The 22268-nt window shown below is 38.5% G+C and overlaps 1 protein-coding gene across 1 annotated transcript; it reads right to left on the reverse strand.

The window, feature by feature from the left end:
* Positions 1–417: 417 nt before the first annotated feature.
* LOC125769561 (uncharacterized) lies at positions 418–5887 on the reverse strand. Its single transcript, XM_049438293.1, has 2 exons — positions 4871–5887; positions 418–683 (listed from the first exon to the last, which is right to left on the reverse strand). Exons 1-2 carry the CDS (start codon positions 5355–5357, stop codon positions 418–420), a joined length of 753 nt encoding a protein of 250 aa, XP_049294250.1. The 5' UTR covers positions 5358–5887.
* Between the last annotated feature and the right edge of the window lie 16381 nt (positions 5888–22268).

Genomic DNA, 22268 nt, shown 5'->3' on the forward strand with positions numbered 1-22268 from the left:
ACGTACAGGTTTGCCATATACGGTGCTTGGTAAGACTCGACCAAACAACAGACGAAATCTTGTCTAGACGTGAGACGAAATCTAGTCTAGATCGTACTTTTCATACGCTAGAAAGTTGGTTGCTGATAAAATTAGATATAAGGATAAAAATATTTTTGACATTATCTTTTAATGATTCACATACAATAGAATGAACAAATAAATGCATTAAAGAAGCGAGTAAATTAAAAATAAAAACTAAATCAAAACTGAGGAATAAATAATTATCTGGAAGGTTATTATGTGAAGACTATTAAGAGTCCAGATTACTTCGTGAAAGAAATATGAAAAATCTAAAGTTCATTGTTTGAGACATCTTTCCGTATATATCTGGTTCTTTTTTCGATATGTTTCTCGTACCTCATGAGCCCCACAGCCTCACACCGATGAGCTGGAGAGGTTTTTATATTCGATCACTCCCAAAGTATCCTTGAAGCCTTGGTTCCACTGTATCTCAGTAGATCGTACGTTCATTCGAATGATGTCCAGACTCAGGTGAGGTCTATGGTCTTGTGTGGAGTACGAGGCTGCTCGATTCGACTTGTCAGACGCAGTATACAAGGACTTTGGAAAGTTGCCAAACATCCCAAGAAGGAAACCACCAACGAGATCAGAACCTCCAAGATCGGACACAACCAGGAACTCTTGAGATGGAAAACCATCAAGACACGCGTTACGATCAGGTCCTTGCACATAGACTAAAGAACACTTAGCAACGAAACGTCCGGCTCAAAAAAACGGCTCAAAGTTAACAAAGCCTCGCAAGTAAGGTGAAAGGTGTTCTATCTTATTTATTAGTTAGTAAGGAAGGAACACGGCCAAGCCGTTCTTTATTAATAAAAAAATCTATATTACCGATATGGATAAATTTCAATCACAACTGTGTGTCAATATATCCAGCGAACAAATGAGACTAAAAAAATTAACATCATTTCCTGTATTGCTCTATCTCATTAACATGAGCTTCATTATCGGCTACCGGGTGGTATATATGACAATGGTACCGTTCTCTACACGACAGGAGGAACGGATATCAAATCCCATCCGGACCAGTACCCTCCATCCGTCCGACTATTTCCCTCCCTACGAGGAAATAAAATCAAAGAAAGCTATAAATGGCAGACCAAAGACCTCTTGAGGATGTAGTGCTACAAAAAAAAAGAATCCAGTGCATTACTTACTTCATTTCCATAATAATTTAAGTTGTTACACCACTTGCTCTACATCAGCTAAAGTCGTTAAAAAAAGAGGTACATCGTTTATCACGTTTATTACCCCAAACACGGAAGCACCAAAAATACTTTACACAAACCACGGCAAGCAGGCTTCAATTGTTGCCCTCGGTAACATTTACAACCGTCGCACAGGTTATGCTTTCCTCGGGGTTCGAGTGTCGTCACATCAAGTGCCCACGGCATTAATCGTAACGCACAGACGGTAAACCGTTTCGGTATCTATTTTAAAGGTTGACACATAACTGTTCTGAAGACGGTATCGTTACTGATATGTACGAACACACACACACACACACACACACACACACACACACACACACACACACACACACACACACACACACACACACACACACACACACACACACACACACACACACACACACACACACACACACACACACACACACACACACACACACACACACACACACACACACACACACACACACACACACACACACACACACACACACACACACACACACACACACACACACACACACACACACACACACACACACACACACACACACACACACACACACACACACACACACACACACACACACACACACACACACACACTCACACATACACACACACACACACACACACACACACACACACACACACACACACACACACACACACACACACACACACACACACACACACACACACACACACACACACACACACACACACACACACACACACACACACACACACACACACACACACACACACACACACACACACACACACACACACACACACACACACACACACACACACACACACACACACACACACACACACACACACACACACACACACACACACACACACACACACACACACACACACACACACACACACACACACACACACAACACACACACACACACACACACACACACACACACACACACACACACACACACACACACACACACACACACACACACACACACACACACACACACACACACACACACACACACACACACACACACACACACACACACACACACACACACACACACACACACACACACACACACACACACACACACACACACACACACACACACACACACACACACACACACACACACACACACACACACACACACACACACACACACACACACACACACACACACACACACACACACACACACACACACACACACACACACACACACACACACACACACACACACACACACACACACACACACACACACACACACACACACACACACACACACACACACACACACACACACACACACACACACACACACACACACACACACACACACACACACACACACACACACACACACACACACACACACACACACACACACACACACACACACACACACACACACACACACACACACACACACACACACACACACACACACACACACACACACACACACACACACACACACACACACACACACACACACACACACACACACACACACACACACACACACACACACACACACACACACACACACACACACACACACACACACACACACACACACACACACACACACACACACACACACACACACACACACACACACACACACACACACACACACACACACACACACACACACACACACACACACACACACACACACACACACACACACACACACACACACACACACACACACACACACACACACACACACACACACACACACACACACACACACACACACACACACACACACACACACACACACACACACACACACACACACACACACACACACACACACACACACACACACACACACACACACACACACACACACACACACACACACACACACACACACACACACACACACACACACACACACACACACACACACACACACACACACACACACACACACACACACACACACACACACACACACACACACACACACACACACACACACACACACACACACACACACACACACACACACACACACACACACACACACACACACACACACACACACACACACACACACACACACACACACACACACACACACACACACACACACACACACACACACACACACACATTGCTGTTGTGACGCCGCACGGTCTCCATCGATGCGGCAGCAGGAAATCGACCGTGGCAGTGACGTTTTCCTGGCAAGTGGTAGTACCGGCTTTCGAAGCGTCAAAAACTGTAGACTTCTCAATTGACCTTGAAGGGGATGTGCTCGGTTAAAAATAGGAATCCCGAGAAAGATAAAAAAACATCCCACTCTTGGATGTTGAATTTATGGTAGGTCCGTGAGAATTAATGCACTGAGTAGCAGCATGGTGTTACTTGCATTACAACTTTAAGTACACCCACTCGATCATGTGATCACTGATGCGTACCGTAACGCGACGTAGCAAACGATTATTCACAAGACAAGACTGCTCCACCCAGAAGCTTCGGTCTATGCTGATTGGTAAGAGGCAGCAAAGGGCTATGCATTTCAAAAGAGTAAACACGTTAAACATTCAACTTGTTGGTTAAACAAACCGATTAATTATAAACGAAGAGTGGAATTACATTGTTGACATGCTGCATCATATATTAATACAGCAGGTTATGCCTTCTACAACTTCAACCGGATACTGTATCCAGGGTTTATGCTACGAAACACCAGTTAAGGCAGGTTTCGGAACACAACCCATTGATAGCATCCTCTAGTCTAGTGACATTGTTGTACAAAGGTGGATAATTCTTAATCGTAACCGTATGCATTTCTAATTGCCACAAAACCCAACCGGAATGGATGTGTTGACCATTTGTTTTTCTGGTTGTTTGCTCGTGCTTCACAGCTAAGGGAAAGCAATCCACCTTTCAGAGTTGGATAAAGAAACACCGATAAAGACACATTCCTCGGTTCTAGCAAAATGTCACGCAATCCGTGGAAGGAAACACAAACCAATTCCCGAGTGTCGTCCCAGACGGTGCTTCCGTATCGTATGCGTAATGGAAACGTGTGGAATTTTAAACATCGTTGTGATTATATGTTGTTACAAAGTTTCAAAAGCATGAAAGTGTTACATCTTTTGTACGTTTTAATGTAGAATTAAAAATACGACTTAAAAATATTTCGTCATTTTGAGATAATCAAAAGAATTATGAAAATTCGCTAACAAATTGTTTAAAAACAAGTTAACTAAAAAGCTTCACAAAGCCTAAAAAAGTACATTATTGTGAGTAAACTTGTACATAATCTTATCGCTATTAATTAAAGGTTAGAATTTGTTTTAAATACATTGTTTATTATTTATATAAATTTAAGCTTTATTATGTACGTAAGGATAATATCGCAATGATGACAATTGGTTACACATTTCATTTTTTAAATCATTCTTTTATCAGTAAAATGACAGTTGGGAAAGGACAAGATGATACCAAATAAATATAAACCAGGCAGACAAACTGATAGCGCAGTTCTCGCTTATTATGCCGCCGGAGGTGCTAAAATGAAACATTTTCATTGCATGTTATTTTCATCGCATGTGAAATTGAAACATTAACAGTAACTTACTTGGTGGTACTTCACACTTTCCATTTATAAACTCCAACTGTATGGTTTCATCGTTGCAAGGATCGTACGCTTCCGGACAGGTGGTCGCTACGGCATATCCGTCATTATAGCAGACGTAAAAATTTTCTGGAGCCAGCCCAGTATTGTCGAACTGTTGGGCACAGCAACGGCAGCTGTCGACGAACTGTATGCAGGGATCGGTACGGTAGCACAAGGTGAAATCACACGTGCAGGTATCGTTCACCGAATCGAAGTACAACCCGTAAGGACACTGGAACTCGATCGCTCGCCCATCCGTACACTTGTAGTACCGTGTGCAGTATAGTTCGTGCGTGAGATACACCTGCAGCAAGGGTGCCGTCGGACAGAGATAGTCGGGCGGTCCGGTAACGCAGGAACAACGCTGAACATCAACACAGATGATGGTGATGCTGCAACCGATGAGCAGCACCACTACCGTACCGAACCACATACTACTGGTCTGCATTACTGCTAACCACCAGAAGAGTATACGCACTAATGGAGGTTCAAGAAAACACTGAACGCTCAGAACCGCTGGTATTTGTCTTATAAAGACTAAGATTATCACTGGCAATCACCAGGAATCGCCACTAACGCTTGATCAAATACATTTCTTCGTTGCCTCAAAAACTATTCCGGATGATTCACTACCATTGCAGGTGAGAACCTAAAAAAAGCAACATTCCGTTCGTGTGCCTACGGACCGATAGTTGATACGGTAGAATGGTAAATAGTCACGCACTTATCGACACACGTGAAGTGCCGTTGGAATGATGGAAGAAAAAGTGTAAACAACTGATAGATTAAAGCAGCACAAAATATAACCATAAATAGCTGACGAAATTTCCAAAAATGGCAACACTTGCCTTTTGTCATTTACCATGCGGTAGAAGAAAAGCAGTACTCGTTTTGAAACTAAAGACATTAAATATATCGTTCGGTTGGTTCCTTCATAAAAGTGTTGCTATTAAAAAAATCTTTAATTGAACTAAGTTAAATTTTTGAATTTTTCAATAAGTTTTCCATTGAGTTATTATTCATGGTCCGAAAGAAAATTCAGTCATGATCTTATGTCACGACCGCCAGATTTCGGAGTGCCATGTCCGATCATGTCCTGTAGTTAACACCAATGACATCTCTTGTAATATTCTATGTCTATTATGTCGTCTTCTAAACACGGTTATGTAAGATAGTCATGGGTGAACAAACTTCAAATTAGCTTAGAGACGACTACACTAAGTCATTTCGTTAATAGATGAATCCTTGAGGATACCAACATAGGAATCCTTGAAGATACCAATTAATGAAAATTTATTCTGTGGTTATATTATAGTTTGAAATAGTCATTAAATTAGGAAAGGAAGAAAAAAAGTACCTTAATTTTTAATCAATCGATCAATAGCTTTCCAATCTACAGTGGCTCAAACGTAAATCCGTGGACTTGTGGAAATTGAGCGATCGCGTATACATATTTGTAAGCTAAAACAATTGTCAAAGATCAAAGTGAATAACTTTAGCAAATGAAAGGTAATAAATCACCCTTTTCAAATTCTAAAACTAATATTTAATAGCACAAATATGAATTTTTACAAACACAAAACAAAACCTTTTTGTACGTGGATCTCTACAAGTAATACAAATGCACGCGAACGTTACTGTTACTTCCATAATTTTCGAAAGTTTTTATTAGTAACAAAGGAAACCAAAAATGAAGGTCTAAATACGTATTTTATTGCTTTTTTTCTTATAAAATCATATACATATAAAATACATTTGAGCATACAAAAATGGAAAAACGCCATTCTACTATTGTGCTTTTGCCAAACTATAACTTTAACTGTAAATTAGTAAACCGAAATGCTCCTTCATTCTTCAGAAATAGTTTTATGATTTGAATATTCAACTCCAGATAGACAAAATGAGGTAATTCTACAAGGAAAATGTTAACATGATTTAGAAAAATAATCGATATTGTAAAATTGTTCTATTTAACTGTACAGTTTTCTGTTTAGTTGGTAAAATTACCACTTTGTTTTAACATTTTCTCCACATGTAGGGATTGGAAATATACTTTAAAAGTGATTTTTTTATTTTAATAAAATATTGCAAGAGTACTAAACTAACTCATAAACATCCATTGCAAAGATTTAGAAATACAAAAATAAATATTTGATCAATTTCTAGCTGTCCCAAGTTACATTTGTCGCACTGTATACATTTTCAATAAAAAAGAAACAATTCACAGTTGAAATTGATTGATGAATCAACATGTTTTAATCAAAAGGAAACTTAATCCACGATCAGTGTGATGCTGTTATCACCACTGAACTGGAAACCATGCCTAGTTTGAACAACGATAATCAACATGTAGGCAGAAGGATGCGTTCCATTTTCAGGGTGTATGGTTTCAACTTAATTTGTGTCATTACTTAATTACGTTCGTAGCAGTGGGCGTTGTGGTTGTTGATTTATTTATCCTTTTTGTATTGCTGATTTTTTACGATCGTTCCTTTTTTTACGCACAAACACAAATAAAATTAAATTTAATTTATTTCTAGCGTGGGCCGAGCCTGCAAAATCCCATTCATTGGGAAATCAGTGTCATGAAGGATCAAAACTTGATTGGTGAACAGCATGTGGTGTAATTAGTTTACAATTGATTGATTTGAAACTAATGAGCAAACTTGTTGATGACATCTCACCGGTTGAAATATAATGTATCACAGCGTGAGTAGCTTATTAATTTTATGACATTTACTGTGTTTGCATTAAACGTTTCGCATATTCATCTGTCGATATTAAAATTTAATTCTTTTGTTGATTTTTATGAGTTAAATTCATGTTTCAATCGTCATAATTCTCTCTCTCTCTCTCTCTCTCTCTCTCTCTCTCTCTCTTTCTCTCTCTCGTGTTGGCTTTTAACGACTTCCAAGATCACTCCGGTCATTTCTGGCTTACTAGACTTATTTTTACCGCGTATTGCTATGGGGACCCGTTCCTTTTGGGGTTTGATCCCGGTCCTGACGTGTGGACCGGTGCCGTTTATCGCATACTCCACCGGGCCGCCCCAATCTTCTCAATTAGAAAAACAATATTTTCTATTTGTTATTGAGATGGACCACAAACTACAATAAAGTCACTGAAACCTTAAGAGGTCTTGTCCTGTGACTTCCTGCTTGCCTGGACTTTAATTCCCCTTAATCAGTCCCACGTAAAGGGGTACGGTTCAGACGGGATTTGATACTGGTCCTGTTGTGTAGAGACAGGTCTCGCTTCCAAATATATCACCGGAAGACGTCCAGAGAAAGGCATTTCTAGAGACATTCTAGTACCTTTCTTGACAATTAAACTTGATGCTAATACGCTAATGAAAGAACATTATTTAACAACTAATGACCTGCGCGTATAATTCTCGCAATAAATAATAGCACAAGTTCTGTGTGCCGATTTAATGAAAAAAAAAAAATAGAAGATGCAAAAGAAAAATTTAAACACCCCTTTCGGTAGAATGGAAATGTGGGCCCACACCCCTGGACTGAAAATGTTGACTCCCTTAATTGAATGCGAAGAAAACAATGAACCTAACATAATAGCCGATGGTACCGATAAATATGCGACAAGCATAAATCATTACCACCAATTGGCCGGCCAGTTGCACACACGAAACGCTGGACCCAATTGGTGCCCGCAGAAGACATCTACCCCCTTTTTTGTAGGCGAGCTCTGTAGGCGCCAAACCAAGAATTGAGTCATCGGTTTCATTGGAACTCGCGGTTGAAGGAGTAATGCGGGGCACCAGAAAAAAAAACCGTATTTCAGCCAATTACCCCAATCGTATGCATGCAAATAGGCCAACCGTGGCCATTCGATCCATTTTCCATACGCTGGACGCTGTACGTTTCGCTGTACCGGCCTGGTTTGCCCGTGTCCCTATATCCGGACGGTGCGTACGACCGACGGTTGGGATAGCGCCAGGAAGGGAGAAATTATACCTTACGTCCGAGCAGGATTATGAAAATGTATGCTTGCTGTGTGTGATCAATGGGTTTTGCACTAATGAAAATCGTGCACGGGACGAGGGGCATTTCAAAGTTTGGCCAGTAGCGGGTGTTTGTTTAATTAAGCGCAGAAACGAAGGAGCGGTATGCCGAAAGGTGACCACGCGGGGCGAGCAAGTGTAATGTATTCCACCCATTTCGACCTGTTTTTGATACCGGGCCGCACATACTTCATGTAGCACACGTGATAATTACGGGCTTAGAACCCTTTAGACGGTGATGGTGACGGTGTAAGAAGCGTTTCGTGGTAGGTTGTTTTATTTTGTATTCGCCGGGAAGTTCTGTGATAGATGTAAGTTATCCAAACGATGACATTTCGTTGCTTCATTTTAACTACCGGTTCACCCTTGCACACATAGTTGCTGGATGACATCTGTTCATATCCTATAGAAAATCTTATTTGACTTCTAGAAAGCTGAATGAAAAGAAATCCATCGTTCTGGTCGGCTATCGTTCAAGCAACTCCTGGTGTAGATAATTTCTCCGCACAAAGGATTTCCATATGAAAAGACGTATCTTATTCAGACATTTCTATCGCATGCATTATTATTGTTTTTTTTTCTTCTAATTACAATTCTATTTTATTCCCACTAGCATCACATTTTAATTATGAACATCGTGAAGCTGCATCAGATTTTGCAGTTTATTTGTTTATTACAAATGATGTTTAGTGAGTTTCGAAGTTTTGATCACTACGTCTGAATCAATATCGACTAATATTTGGAGTGATTATAATTGTTCAAAAATAATTTTAATTTATGTTTAAAGCATCGTTTTATGTAAATATAACTATCTCTAACCAAGTATAAATGCATAAAAAAAATCTTTGAAGCATGCAAAAATTAGTAATAGAATTCGAACAGATAGTATAGTGATAGCAGAACACATCGCCACAGGATTGGATCAACAGCTAATTCTATTTCGTGATCGTTTTCTTTTGAGTAGAACTGAACACCCCAATGCCACGGGTAACGAAATGAACGAAGACCAGAATTCTAAGATCTCCTGTAGTTGTACACAGAGTTCCCAAACTTATAGCCTCACCCTCTGTGAGCAAGGTGGAATTCGTCGTCACACAAGCTCAATTAAATTGAAACGATTGCAATTAAAATATAGAACATTTTGAGGATTTAAAAAGTGATTACTAATACAATCATACAATCACATAATTGATCGCACATCCTCCAATCTACAATTTCCCGTCCAGTAGAGACTGTGGAATGGATTCGGATTTACACAACCGGTAGAATCGCTTAACACGTTCAAAGCGTGAAATATTCTAATACATTTTGCATGCTGCGTACGTGCACGCGCATTCACGTGTTTATTAAAATGGTTTTTTTTTGTCTATCAAATTTCCTATTCTAATTCTAAAAGCTTCCATTAGGCCATCGAGCAGATGATTTGGTTGGCATGTTTTACGGTGTTTGGATTGTAGGAAAATTTGCACAAACGTCACCAACGGTAGAAAGGAATTAAAAGAAAAAAAGCATATATTCGACCTGCAACTGACCAAAAAACCTCCCCTTTTTACAGCCTTCATGTCATGCGAATGCCTTCCGCTGCATTGTGGGTAATGGAAAGTTCAAACGCACACCACGTGGAGGGATAAATAAAATAAATTATTCGTTTAAATAAACATTCACAGGCGCATTTATTTTTCGTTGATGTTATGTTGTCGCCCTCACAGCAACAGCCACGAGCATAGCCGTACCTGTACAGTATGTTGATGATGGCCGGCGAGAACAACAACGAGTAGTACGAAAGAAAAAAACAAGCTTAATTTGATTTCAAACGATTTCGCTTCCCTACACACTTTTATGTCCATATTAGAGAAGGGTGTGGTTGCTCTATTTGTTTGATCCTGGTCACATTTCGGAGGTTCCATTTGTTGGAGTTCTTTTTTCCCTTTACGAAAGCCATTCCCAGTTGCAATTCATTAATCATAACTTGAAGCCTTTTTGGTTGTTTATGGTAATATTCTTTCGATGATGAAATATTATAAATATTTTGTGCCCTTAAAATTATTAAAATTTTGTTTTTTTAACATTTGATAATTTATTTATATTTAATTCCAATTTGACGGCTCATTGTGGTATGGCCTTTGATTGATTGAAATTTAGAAATAATTTATTATTTTAAAGAAGTCTCCTTATCACTTAAACGAGATTTTTATATTAAGAATTAATGTAAAACTTTGCTACTAAAACCATTTCTTATAGTATCACCCTCCCTCAAGTCGATGAACAAAAAGTGGAATAAAAGCATGATAAAATAGGAAAAAAAATATCAAAGAAAATAAACCAACAAAATCTAGTGCGAAAAGGTTTAATGCATATTCATTTCCAGACGTGCATTCTCTGATGCGTTTCAAAGTGCAGTACCGTCGGGTGGAGAGCATTCAAACGTACAACATTGAAAGAGCAGCGAAACATGCGGAGATGACAGCAGAGACAACCCCGAACCCACCATCCGTATCGTCACTGCAGCAGACTGCATCGAATTCAGTCCCTTTCCCCTATTCGTCGCGCATGTCTGATCGTCCAGTGGCCGTCAGAATGGTTTCCCTTTTTTCCCCCATTTATGTTTCCCGCGTTTATTCTAACCGTGCCTCAAAATGTTATTCTCCTAAAATGGAATAAAACGAATGAAAAAAAAAAAGAAATTCTGATCACTATCACACTTGCATGCGTCATCATCCACATCTCGCCAGTTACTGGAAAGTGCATTCAATAATTATCACTGATTAGCGCGATGAAATTGGAAAATTATGCGCTTTCCACTGCACAAGGCAGGCCCCGGAATAGCCGTTCGTGGTTTTGTATTTTTGTACGGTTTTTGAAGGGAGCATCAATTAAGCCACCTCCGCTAGTGCTGCATCCCTAGTCCAGTGCCTCCGATCAGGTTTTGTGGTCGTGCTGGGGGTGTTTACGCGGTGCGAACTTTTGCAGGTGCAGGTTTCGGTTTGCCCATCGCCCGAAATGTGCTACACCTAATGGGCGCTGAATGTTTTAAGGCTACAGGGTGTGCACGATTGACTATCAAGGCAGACACGGTTGTTGGATGCTTTCAGTGAAAATGTGTTCATGGAAACACGCTTTTAAGAATATATGGCGAGGGTGGAAAAAAATCGTTTGATAAGCGTAACATATGCAACTGGATAGGTAAAAATTAATGATTCTCTACTTTACTTTCCCTGCCGTTAAGCGTGAAACATTTGCAGGATTTTGTGATATCAACGCCGGCTTAAATGTGTAATCCGTGAAGAATACGGATGATGATGGTATTGGCACACCTAATAGTTGTTTTGTACCATTATGTTGTAGTCTTAGTTGTAAAAAACTACCTTTTAAGAAGTTCATTAAGGGAAAACAAACGGTTATTTGTTATTTATGTTTCGATATGTACAACATAGCAAACAAAAATCGTAAAAACTCAATGTAAAATAAGAAGGATACGGCTTTTCCGTCCTTATACAATCTTAGAAAGTAGTTATTCAATCTATTTTTTTGGTAAAGAACGACCGTTCTAGACTTATTTTCCAATGTCAAATTTTTAAATTATTTTTTTTATAAAATAAAAATTATAAAATTCATGAAAGAACCAGAAATAAAATACTGAAGGAAGAGATAAACGAAATAGCCTACAGAAGGACATAAATAGAAACAGAAAACAAAAAGGCAAAAACAACAGAAAAACAAACACGAACTATCGCAAGACATATGACACGTAAAACAACAGTAGGATAAAATTTTTCTCGAGAATAAGAACAGAGAGAAGAATTTAATTTTTTAACTTTATAAACGTTTATGGGATCATTAAGTATTTAATCATGCCAATACTAATTTTATACGTTAGAGATATATTTATTATAAGTTCTTTAAAGAAAAAAATAGCTTAATTGAAAATAGTTTGACAACTGTTCTTAAAATCGATTCCCTGTTTTCGCAAAAACTGTGCGTAAAATAAAATTTAAAGAAAACGAAACTGAATCAAATATTTTCTTTTGTTAAAGCAAGATAAATGCTTATATTAAATATATGTAAAATATTTTTCAAACAGAGTATGTAATATACAAACCAATAACATTTAGAAATATATAAAACAAACACATAAAACATTTAAAAAAATCTTGAAAAATAACAAAAAACACGTCCTGAAATCAGAAATGCAAAACAGATATAAAAAACCAACATTAAGAAAACTTTAATGAACAACAAGTTAAAGTATAATATATCTAATCCATGTTTCAAAATTTTCATTTTCTACTGACGACAACATCTGTCATTTCTTGCATAAATACTAGAACCACGAAATGGATGTAAACAAATAATGTGTTTATATTTTAATGCACTCGATACAACTAGTTTCGTTGTTTATGAACAACAGAAGAAGAAAAAAACAATCGGTACCCCTTAGATTTTTCGTGTGTATTTTCCACACTTCCAGGAATTTCCACACTCCAAACCAAAGTATAAAAAACCCCATCCCTGCGTACACGGAATAAAATGCGTCATACGGTTGCCCTTATAGTTCACTTAACAGCCAGTAGAAATCATTCCGTCCAAATAAACCATCCACTTTTATGGTGCTATCGAGCCCAACCCAGAACCACCGCGCGGATGCGGAAGCGTACAGATCATAACCTCGAATGGAGGCACCCAATATGCCACCCCGATCATTCTCCGTCATCAAAACCGCTCAAACAGCTGACAGCAATCAATCCGAAGTGGCGAACGAAACAAACAAAAAAAGCTGAAACGTTAAAAAGACAAATAAACATTTCGAGACGACACGATGGCACGACGACGGAATGAAAGTGAAAAAAAAGAAGGAAAACAGCCATAAAATTGCGCCCCGAATATGTTGTACAAGAATTCTACGGGTTTTGAAGTCACTTGTCGCTATTGAAACGACCCGAAAAATGCAGCCATGTTCAGCTTCCGCTACCATGGTCAGTAGAAAATTGTCATCCCACTTTGATGAAGGGCAAATAAATTTCATAAACACGCGAAAAACCATCCCGCATGAAAGGACCGTATCCATCTCGAACGGGCTCTCGGATGTTCGGTATTGTGCGTTGTGTTTTCATTGAATATCCGAAACAAAAAAATGATATTTCACCATTATTATGAGGTACTTGCGCATTGAATAAATTGCCGCGTAACAGAGGAACGCATTTATGATCGGACGTCTTGTACCGCTATCCACATCATGAGCGACATTTAGCACCAACCTTTGTTTGCGTTGGCTTTTTCCCTAAAACCCCTCGCCGGTGTGGTAGGATTTCTTTCTTTGCGCTTTAAAAAAAACGAAACAGGACCCTCTCCCGTTTTGTGTTGATTTCTATTTTTATTCACCCCGCCACAGTCCGTAACCGTACGTCACGATTAGTGGTTTGGAAAGGGGGCATTAGGAATGAAATGAAAATGAAAGGACGCAAAGAAAGGTCCTGTGGATAATAAGGAAGAAAGGAAAAAAAGGCATCAGAAATAAAAACCACCCCTCGCTCATGTGTGACCCGTGCAAGTGTTTATGTTGCCTTCGTCACCGCATTAGAAGACCATAATCGTAGCGGGCCGTAGCAGTAAGCAATCACCTAAAATACCCCACCCGGTTTCGGGATTCCCCCATTATGCTTTATGCTGTTAATCTCCGCCAAACGATCAATCGGTCCCATGCCGAGGAGTGCGGACTAACGGCAGCAAGGACTTCCTTTCGGAAGAATTATGATGCATTCGAATCCTTCCGTTCGTGCCGCCGCGGGACATTGCACAAGCGCTAAAGAGCCGGTCGGCCGACTGCTATGCACCGTCGCCGTATGTTGTTTTCGTCCGGGTAGTGCGTTCTTTTTTTTCAATTTCAACTGCAAAATTAAACCCCAGGACGTCCCGGATCGAACAGCGGAACAAGAGGGAATGGAATGAAGCGGAAAAGGGAAAAAGGGAAATTTTCTTTTTTACACTGCCGTATGCTTTGAAAAGCCGGAAATGAGACGGTTTCGGTAGGTGAAGCTGCCGAATTGCGCTAAGGGGTTTTTTTTTCCTTCCCATGTGGACATGGTATGTCAGGTTTTATATTTTTATTTGACAAAATAAGTTGGTGGTATAAAAGTAGTCTCTATGTGCTGTGTTCACGTATGCTTTTGTTCTCTTAATTATTTTCAATAATATTTTTTAAAAACTTTATTTTTTTCCAGTATGTATGTATGTACGTAACGCTAGGATTAGTTATTTGTATGTAACGCTAGATTTAGATATTTGTATTTGTACTATCGCCGTAATCGTAAAATGTAATCGTATAAAATGTAATGTATTCGTGACATATAGCTAGTAAGAATAAAACACTCAGTCGAGTTTTGCACCTAGAAGCGACAGCATCTCTTTCAAGAACTATAACTGGCGCAGCCGAAAGTCGAATTGCTGGTAATAAGCATAAGTCATCTCATCCCGGTTTACACCATCACTGAGCGAATATCAGTTGATTCGCGGAGAGAAGCAGCTGTTCCAGCTAACGTCCCAAACACGCCGTGCTAACGCAAAAGGAAGGAAGACCATCGACCCAAAAAAAAAAAAAAAAAAAAAGAAGCTCTTAGCCTCACGCATCGAGAGAACGCAACACACACCAATCTGGACTGTGCGTGAGTATAGCGTGTAATAGTGAGAATAGAGTGATAATAGAAAAGAACGCAAAACATGGAGCCCAATTGCAACCAAGAAGACCTGCTAAATCACATTCGATTCCTGACGAACTCGCATAATGATCTACTGGAAGAGATGAAACGGTTAAAAGCAAAAGCAGATGACCCCTATTTATCATACAGAACGCCCGATCCAGTTCGTAATCTACCAAATTTTGATGGAAACAAAAGTGAAACGCAAGCGTGGATTGAGGATACTGAAACTGCATTGGCTTTGTTCAAAAATCGTGAAGGATCGCCCATGTATGATCAGTTAGTACGAGCAGTAAAGTGCAAAATCACTGGTCAAGCTAGGGAAGCGGTAATAGCAGCAGGAAACGTGAGCACGTGGCCAGAAATTAAAGACGTGCTAACGAACGCATTTGGCGACAAAAGGGATCTGACCTCACACATACAACAACTGTTTTACGAGCGTCAGGGAAAGAAATCTCTAGCAGAGTACTACAACAGTTTGAAAAAACTCGAAACAAAGATAAGGTCGATTACCGCATCTGCAGACGAATATAAAAATTCAACTACAGCAGTACATCACCTGATTGGTGTAATCACACTCACACGTTTTATAGATGGACTTGAGGGAACGTTATCGTCGTATGTGAGGAGCTGTAAGCCGAACGACCTAGATGAAGCCTATTCGGTATCCATCGAATACACGAATGCTTCCTATCGGAGAAAGCTAGAACAGACTAACACAGAAGAACGTGGGAGAAAAAAGTATGACAACGAAACACCATCAACATCGTATAGTAATCGCAAAAATACGCAAAGCGATAAACCGTGGTCAGATAAGTTTAGGAACAAAAGTTTTCAAGAAAAAAAAACGAATGATGACGTATCAATGCGTACACTCAAATCTAGAATGCAAATTAACAACGCGGAAACCGATGATAAAACGGTCGATAATGAGTCAGATGAATTAAATTTTCACATGGTTTTAGGAGAAAGGTCAGACACTTGAATAATAATAACTTTATTCCATACTTACAAATATTTACTACAAAAGGAATTCTTAAATTCTTGATTGATACAGGTGCTAACAAAAACTATATTTCACCTAAACACGTAAATTTGGAGAATTGCATGAGCGAAGAAAATGTCTTTGTGAGAAGTTTAAAAGAAAGTGAAAAAATTTTGAAATCTGTACAATTTGACATTTTTGGTATAAATAGAAAAATCAAATTCTACGTTTATTCGTTCCATAATTTTTTCGATGGGTTAATAGGCTATGAAACGTTAAGAAACCTCAACGCAGTTTTGGATACTCGTAACAATACGCTGAAAATAGGACGTAAAATATTAGCGCTGCATAAGAAATTTATAGGAAATCCGTCAACAACCTTAAATGCCCTTCAAACGCATTTTTTGACAATAGATACCGTAACTGATGGGGATTTCATTATAGAAGAAGAAAAGTCATACGGTACGTTTTCCATATTACCTGGCATTTACACAAGCAAGGGAAACAAATCAGTTATAGCGTTAAAGAATAACACGGACAAAAATATCGAGATAAATCTAAATGAAATCGAAATAATTGACAATGAGTTCCTGGAAAACGAAGGACCTAAGGTAAAAATTAACAAGAACTTCGAACTAAAGGACGACTCCCTTGCTGAGTTTGAACTCAAGGCAATTACAAATTTATTGCGAGATATTCCAGAAGTTTTATATTTCGATGATGATAAGCTATCATTCACTCATAAGATTAAACATAGAATCAGAACAGTTGATAACATTCCGATTCACACTAAATCATACAAATATCCTAAGATATTTGAATCTGAGGTACAAGATCAAGTGAAGAAAATGCTTAGAGAAGGTATAATTCGTGAATCCATATCTCCATACACTTCTCCGGTTTGGATTGTACCGAAGAAAGAAGATTCAACGGGTTTGAAAAAGTATCGTTTAGTCATAGATTATCGGAAACTGAACGAAAAAACCATTTCGGATAAATACCCCATACCGGATATCACTGAAATCTTGGACAGGCTAGGGAGAGCTTCTTACTTCTCTACAATAGACCTTGTAGCAGGCTTCCATCAAGTACAATTAGATGAAGACGACATAGAAAAGACTGCATTTGCTGTAAGCTCAGGGAAGTATGAGTTCACAAGGATGCCTTTTGGACTCAAAAACGCACCGTCTACTTTCCAAAGAGTGATGGATACTGTTTTAAGGGAACACATAGGATTATGTTGCCTCGTCTATATGGACGACATCATCATATTCTCTAGCTCTTTCCAAGAACACGTAAAAGACATAAGGAGCATTTTACAAAAACTGAAAGATGCTAGATTGAAAATAAACATAGAGAAATGCAATTTTTTCAGGAAGGAGGTGCAGTTTTTAGGCCATACAGTCACTAAAGAAGGTGTGAAACCTAACGTAGATAAAATTGGAGTGGTACAAAACTGGCCGATACCAAAAAATCCAAAAGAACTAAAGCAATTTCTTGGAACATTAGGATACTACAGACGATTTATTCTAGACTTTGCCAAGCTTATTAGACCACTAACAATATTACTTCGCAAAGATAATGAATTCATCTTTACTCCCGATAAAGTAAGATGCTTCGAGAAATGTAAATCTTTGCTAGCCATGGATCCGATTTTGGCATACCCAGTCTTCAGTAAAACATTTATTTTAACAACAGACGCAAGTGATTTCGCGATCGGCGCTGTACTGTCACAGGGAACCGTAGGGAAGGATCGTCCTATCGCCTATGCATCCAGGACCTTAAACAGAACCGAGGAAAATTATTGTACAACAGAAAAAGAGTTGTTAGCTATAGTCTGGGCCGTGAAATATTTTCGACCGTATTTATACGGAAGAAAATTTACATTAATAACGGACCACCAACCTCTTATATATTCTATGACTAGTGCAAATCAGAAAATAATAAGATGGAAATTGGTGCTAACCGAATTTGATTTTGACATAGTATACAAGCCAGGAAAAGAGAATATCGTGGCAGATGCTCTATCTCGAATTAAACCCAATGAAATCGAAGCGAGCAAGGACGAAATTAATACTAATAATACTATTCACTCGGCAGATGCCAGTGATGACCATTACATACGAACAACGGAAAAACCAACGAATACGTTTAAAACGCAAATTATTCTGAATATTGGCAATGAAAGCGAATCACATGAAGAAGTGTTCCCTACGTACCACAGATTTATGATATTTAAGCGGAACTATTCAGAAAAACAAATTATAACTATATTTCGTGAAAAGATTAATACAAAAGGAACTAACTGCATTCATGCACCCAAAGAAATCATACAAACTATACAAGAAACATATCGGAAATATTTTTGTCAGTATAAAACGTTTAAACTGGTTTATTCCCCGTTGTTGGTAACAGATGTGAAAAGAACGGAAGACCAGGACAAATTAATTAGGGAAACTCACGAGCGCGCGCATAGGGGAATAAAAGAAAATGTAGCACAGTTACTTGAATCATATTTCTTCCCAAACATGGAAAAAAAAGTAAAAATTGTAGTTAATAACTGTGCAATCTGTAAACGATGCAAGTATGATCGAAACCCACTGCAGCTGATAAAGAAAACAGTTTGCGTAGAAAAACCATTCGAAAAAATTCATATTGATATTTTCTTTATGAAGGGAAGAAAAATGTTGACAATCGTTGATGCTTTCTCCAAATTTGCGAACGTAATCCCCTTAGAAACACGAACTATCATTGACCTTAAGAAATCTATTACAGAGCATATAAGAATTTTTGGAAGACCTAACACTATAGTATGCGATCAGGAACCGGCATTTATTTCAATAGAATTTACAGGATTCCTACAAGATTTGAATATTGAGGTCCACCATGCCAGCTGTAGTAATTCAAATGGAATTGTAGAACGATTTCATTCGACACTGATAGAACTGTACAGAACTATGAACTCTACTAATAGCGAACTAGATTTCAATGACAAAATAAATATCATAGTCGATATTTATAACAATACTATACACTCGGCTACAGGGAAGAAACCGAGAGCGATTGTATTTAATTTAGAGGGAGTAACAAACACGGAAGAAATCTACCAAAAATTTAAAGAACTACAATCAAATGTTAAAATTAAACTTGACAAACAAAATAAGAAAACTGAAGGAGCAAACCAAAATTTAACAGAACCTCCTGCGTTAACTGAAGGTCAAGCTGTTTACGTGAAGGTTAACCAACGAATTACTAAAGACAAGGAACCTTATAAAACATCTAAAGTAAATAAGAACAACGACTTAACTTTTGTAGATAATTATAACATAAAAATCCATAAATCTAGGCTCAAGAAATAAATACGTAAAATATGACCAAATATGTAGGGAAAACCGGAAAATTAAACCCAAGCGAGGACGCTTGACTCTATGAGGGGAGACGTAACGCTAGGATTAGTTATTTGTATGTAACGCTAGATTTAGATATTTGTATTTGTACTATCGCCGTAATCGTAAAATGTAATCGTATAAAATGTAATGTATTCGTGACATATAGCTAGTAAGAATAAAACACTCAGTCGAGTTTTGCACCTAGAAGCGACAGCATCTCTTTCAAGAACTATAACTTGTATGTATTTCCAGTATGTAGTACCAATGAACGTACATGTATTGAAAGTTTTTTTTCATTTTCATACCAAAAAGATTAGATGATGAAAGTGATGATGTTTTTAAGAAATGCAAACATAATTGAAAAACAAATTTTGTTTAAATCATTATTAACCTTTCGCTTCGTTGAAACATTCGAAACATTCCGGTTTTATTATAATATTTGTTATAATATCTAAAATATTTTTTTTAATCATCTTTGATGATAAAAAATCATCTTTTCATATAATATAAAATCATAAACAAAACTTGTTCCAATCATTTCCTTAACTATCACCCCTCCGACAGTGGTGCACAGCTGGACGTCTCCATTTGTTTTCCGATTAAAGTGTACCATAGCAAAATTTCATACGTGGAACATACTTAAGTATTTTCTTTTGCATTATATTTCCCTACCATCTCGACACACTTGGGCAGTTAAAAATTTCTCTCGAAAAGGGCAAAGTCCTTTACTCGAACGGAAGCTGAACCGTTTGGTCGTGGGGGTTGATTGCTCTTGTACATAAGATATGACCGGTTGAATGAACCAGATGGAGGTTGGGACCTTTTCGTCATTTCGTCGAACAGCTACAAAGGGGAAATAAAATTCTTCCAAGAGGTCAAATTTTCATCTGTTGAGATTTTTAACCTACCGAAGAAATCATGGTTAAAATACCAGGAAATGGCCACTTGTATGAGGTAGGAAGTGGATTTCGGCAAGTAAAAGTGTTTCGGAGTAATATCGACTAGAATAATTTAGATTACGAACGTGTTTTTTCTGGTACAATCGATCAATATTTCTTAAGCGATCTTAAAAGATACACAACTCGCGCTAAATGACAAATCAATTATTCAGGTCTTCACTGGAAACTTTCCCTTCGAAGGTATGAAAATTCACTGATTGTTTATCTTTGCCTCATTGTTTTTTTTTGGCTTTTCCGGGAAAAGTTTTGCCACTTTCCAGATTGGAAACGCATCCGTTACATTCAAATCACAGACATACCCGTGTAGTAATTTCGCTCGATTAGGTACTTTCATTCCTGCAAAAAGCGCTTCACACGGGGTTTTCCCAGTTTCAGAAAGTATCTTTAGCGTGTTTTTGCGTGATGGAAACGAAAAGAGCAGAGTTTTCCTCTGTTCCGGTTCCACCAAACCAATGATTACATTCTATTTGTTCTAGGCGTAGTTTTGCCTTCGTTTTTGTTGGTCTTTTCTTTTGTATAGTGGCCTATTTTCAGCCAGCCTCAGAGAGCGTTGAAGGAATACTAAACAGCACACCAGTAACGATATTCGGAAGTGACCGGTTTTGCTAGAATCTGGCACCCGGTTTTTGTGGGAAAGATTGCGTAAGAAATGCTGGGCTTTTTCTTCTGGCCACCAACTTGGCGAAAAGCTAATTATTCATCCGCGAAAAAAGGGGAGCATGTTTGTTTTTGATTCGTAATTTTGGACTTTTGGTTTGGTGGGTTGTGCTTGATTGTGGTATAGTTTAGCACCCATTAGAAGCGAAAAAAACGGAACATATTTTTTGCTTATATTCTAAGAACTTGTTTGAAGAGAAATTACTTTTCCCGTGGAAAACTGCCTAAAAAAAATGAATCAAATTCGATGTATTCCGAATGATGGACAATAGAAATATGCTGTAGAAGAAACCATTGGAACGAATTGTAGCATAACTTTGCTGCTTTGTTATCACATCATCAAAGTATCCGACCGTCAAACAAATGATTGGCTGAAACCTTATCAATCGTCTGCAATCGATCGCGTCACACTTTGCTGCCTCGACCGTCCTTATGGTACGGCATTCTTTACCTTTTGTTCCTTACAGACATTACACAGCTGACCATGTGTTAGTGTTTCACCCTTCACATTCACGGAAGGAATTTCCACCCTGGCGACTTTTTCTCGAAGTCATGCATAATTTGCAACGATTTGATTCGCCACCGTTACGGATTTGGTTGAGTAATGTTGCCATTTTTATGATTGTCAGCAAACAGACCGTCATGTGCAGTGTGTT

This window comes from Anopheles funestus, chromosome 3RL (genome assembly GCF_943734845.2).
Source record: "Anopheles funestus chromosome 3RL, idAnoFuneDA-416_04, whole genome shotgun sequence".
NCBI classification, from domain to species: domain Eukaryota; kingdom Metazoa; phylum Arthropoda; class Insecta; order Diptera; family Culicidae; genus Anopheles; species Anopheles funestus.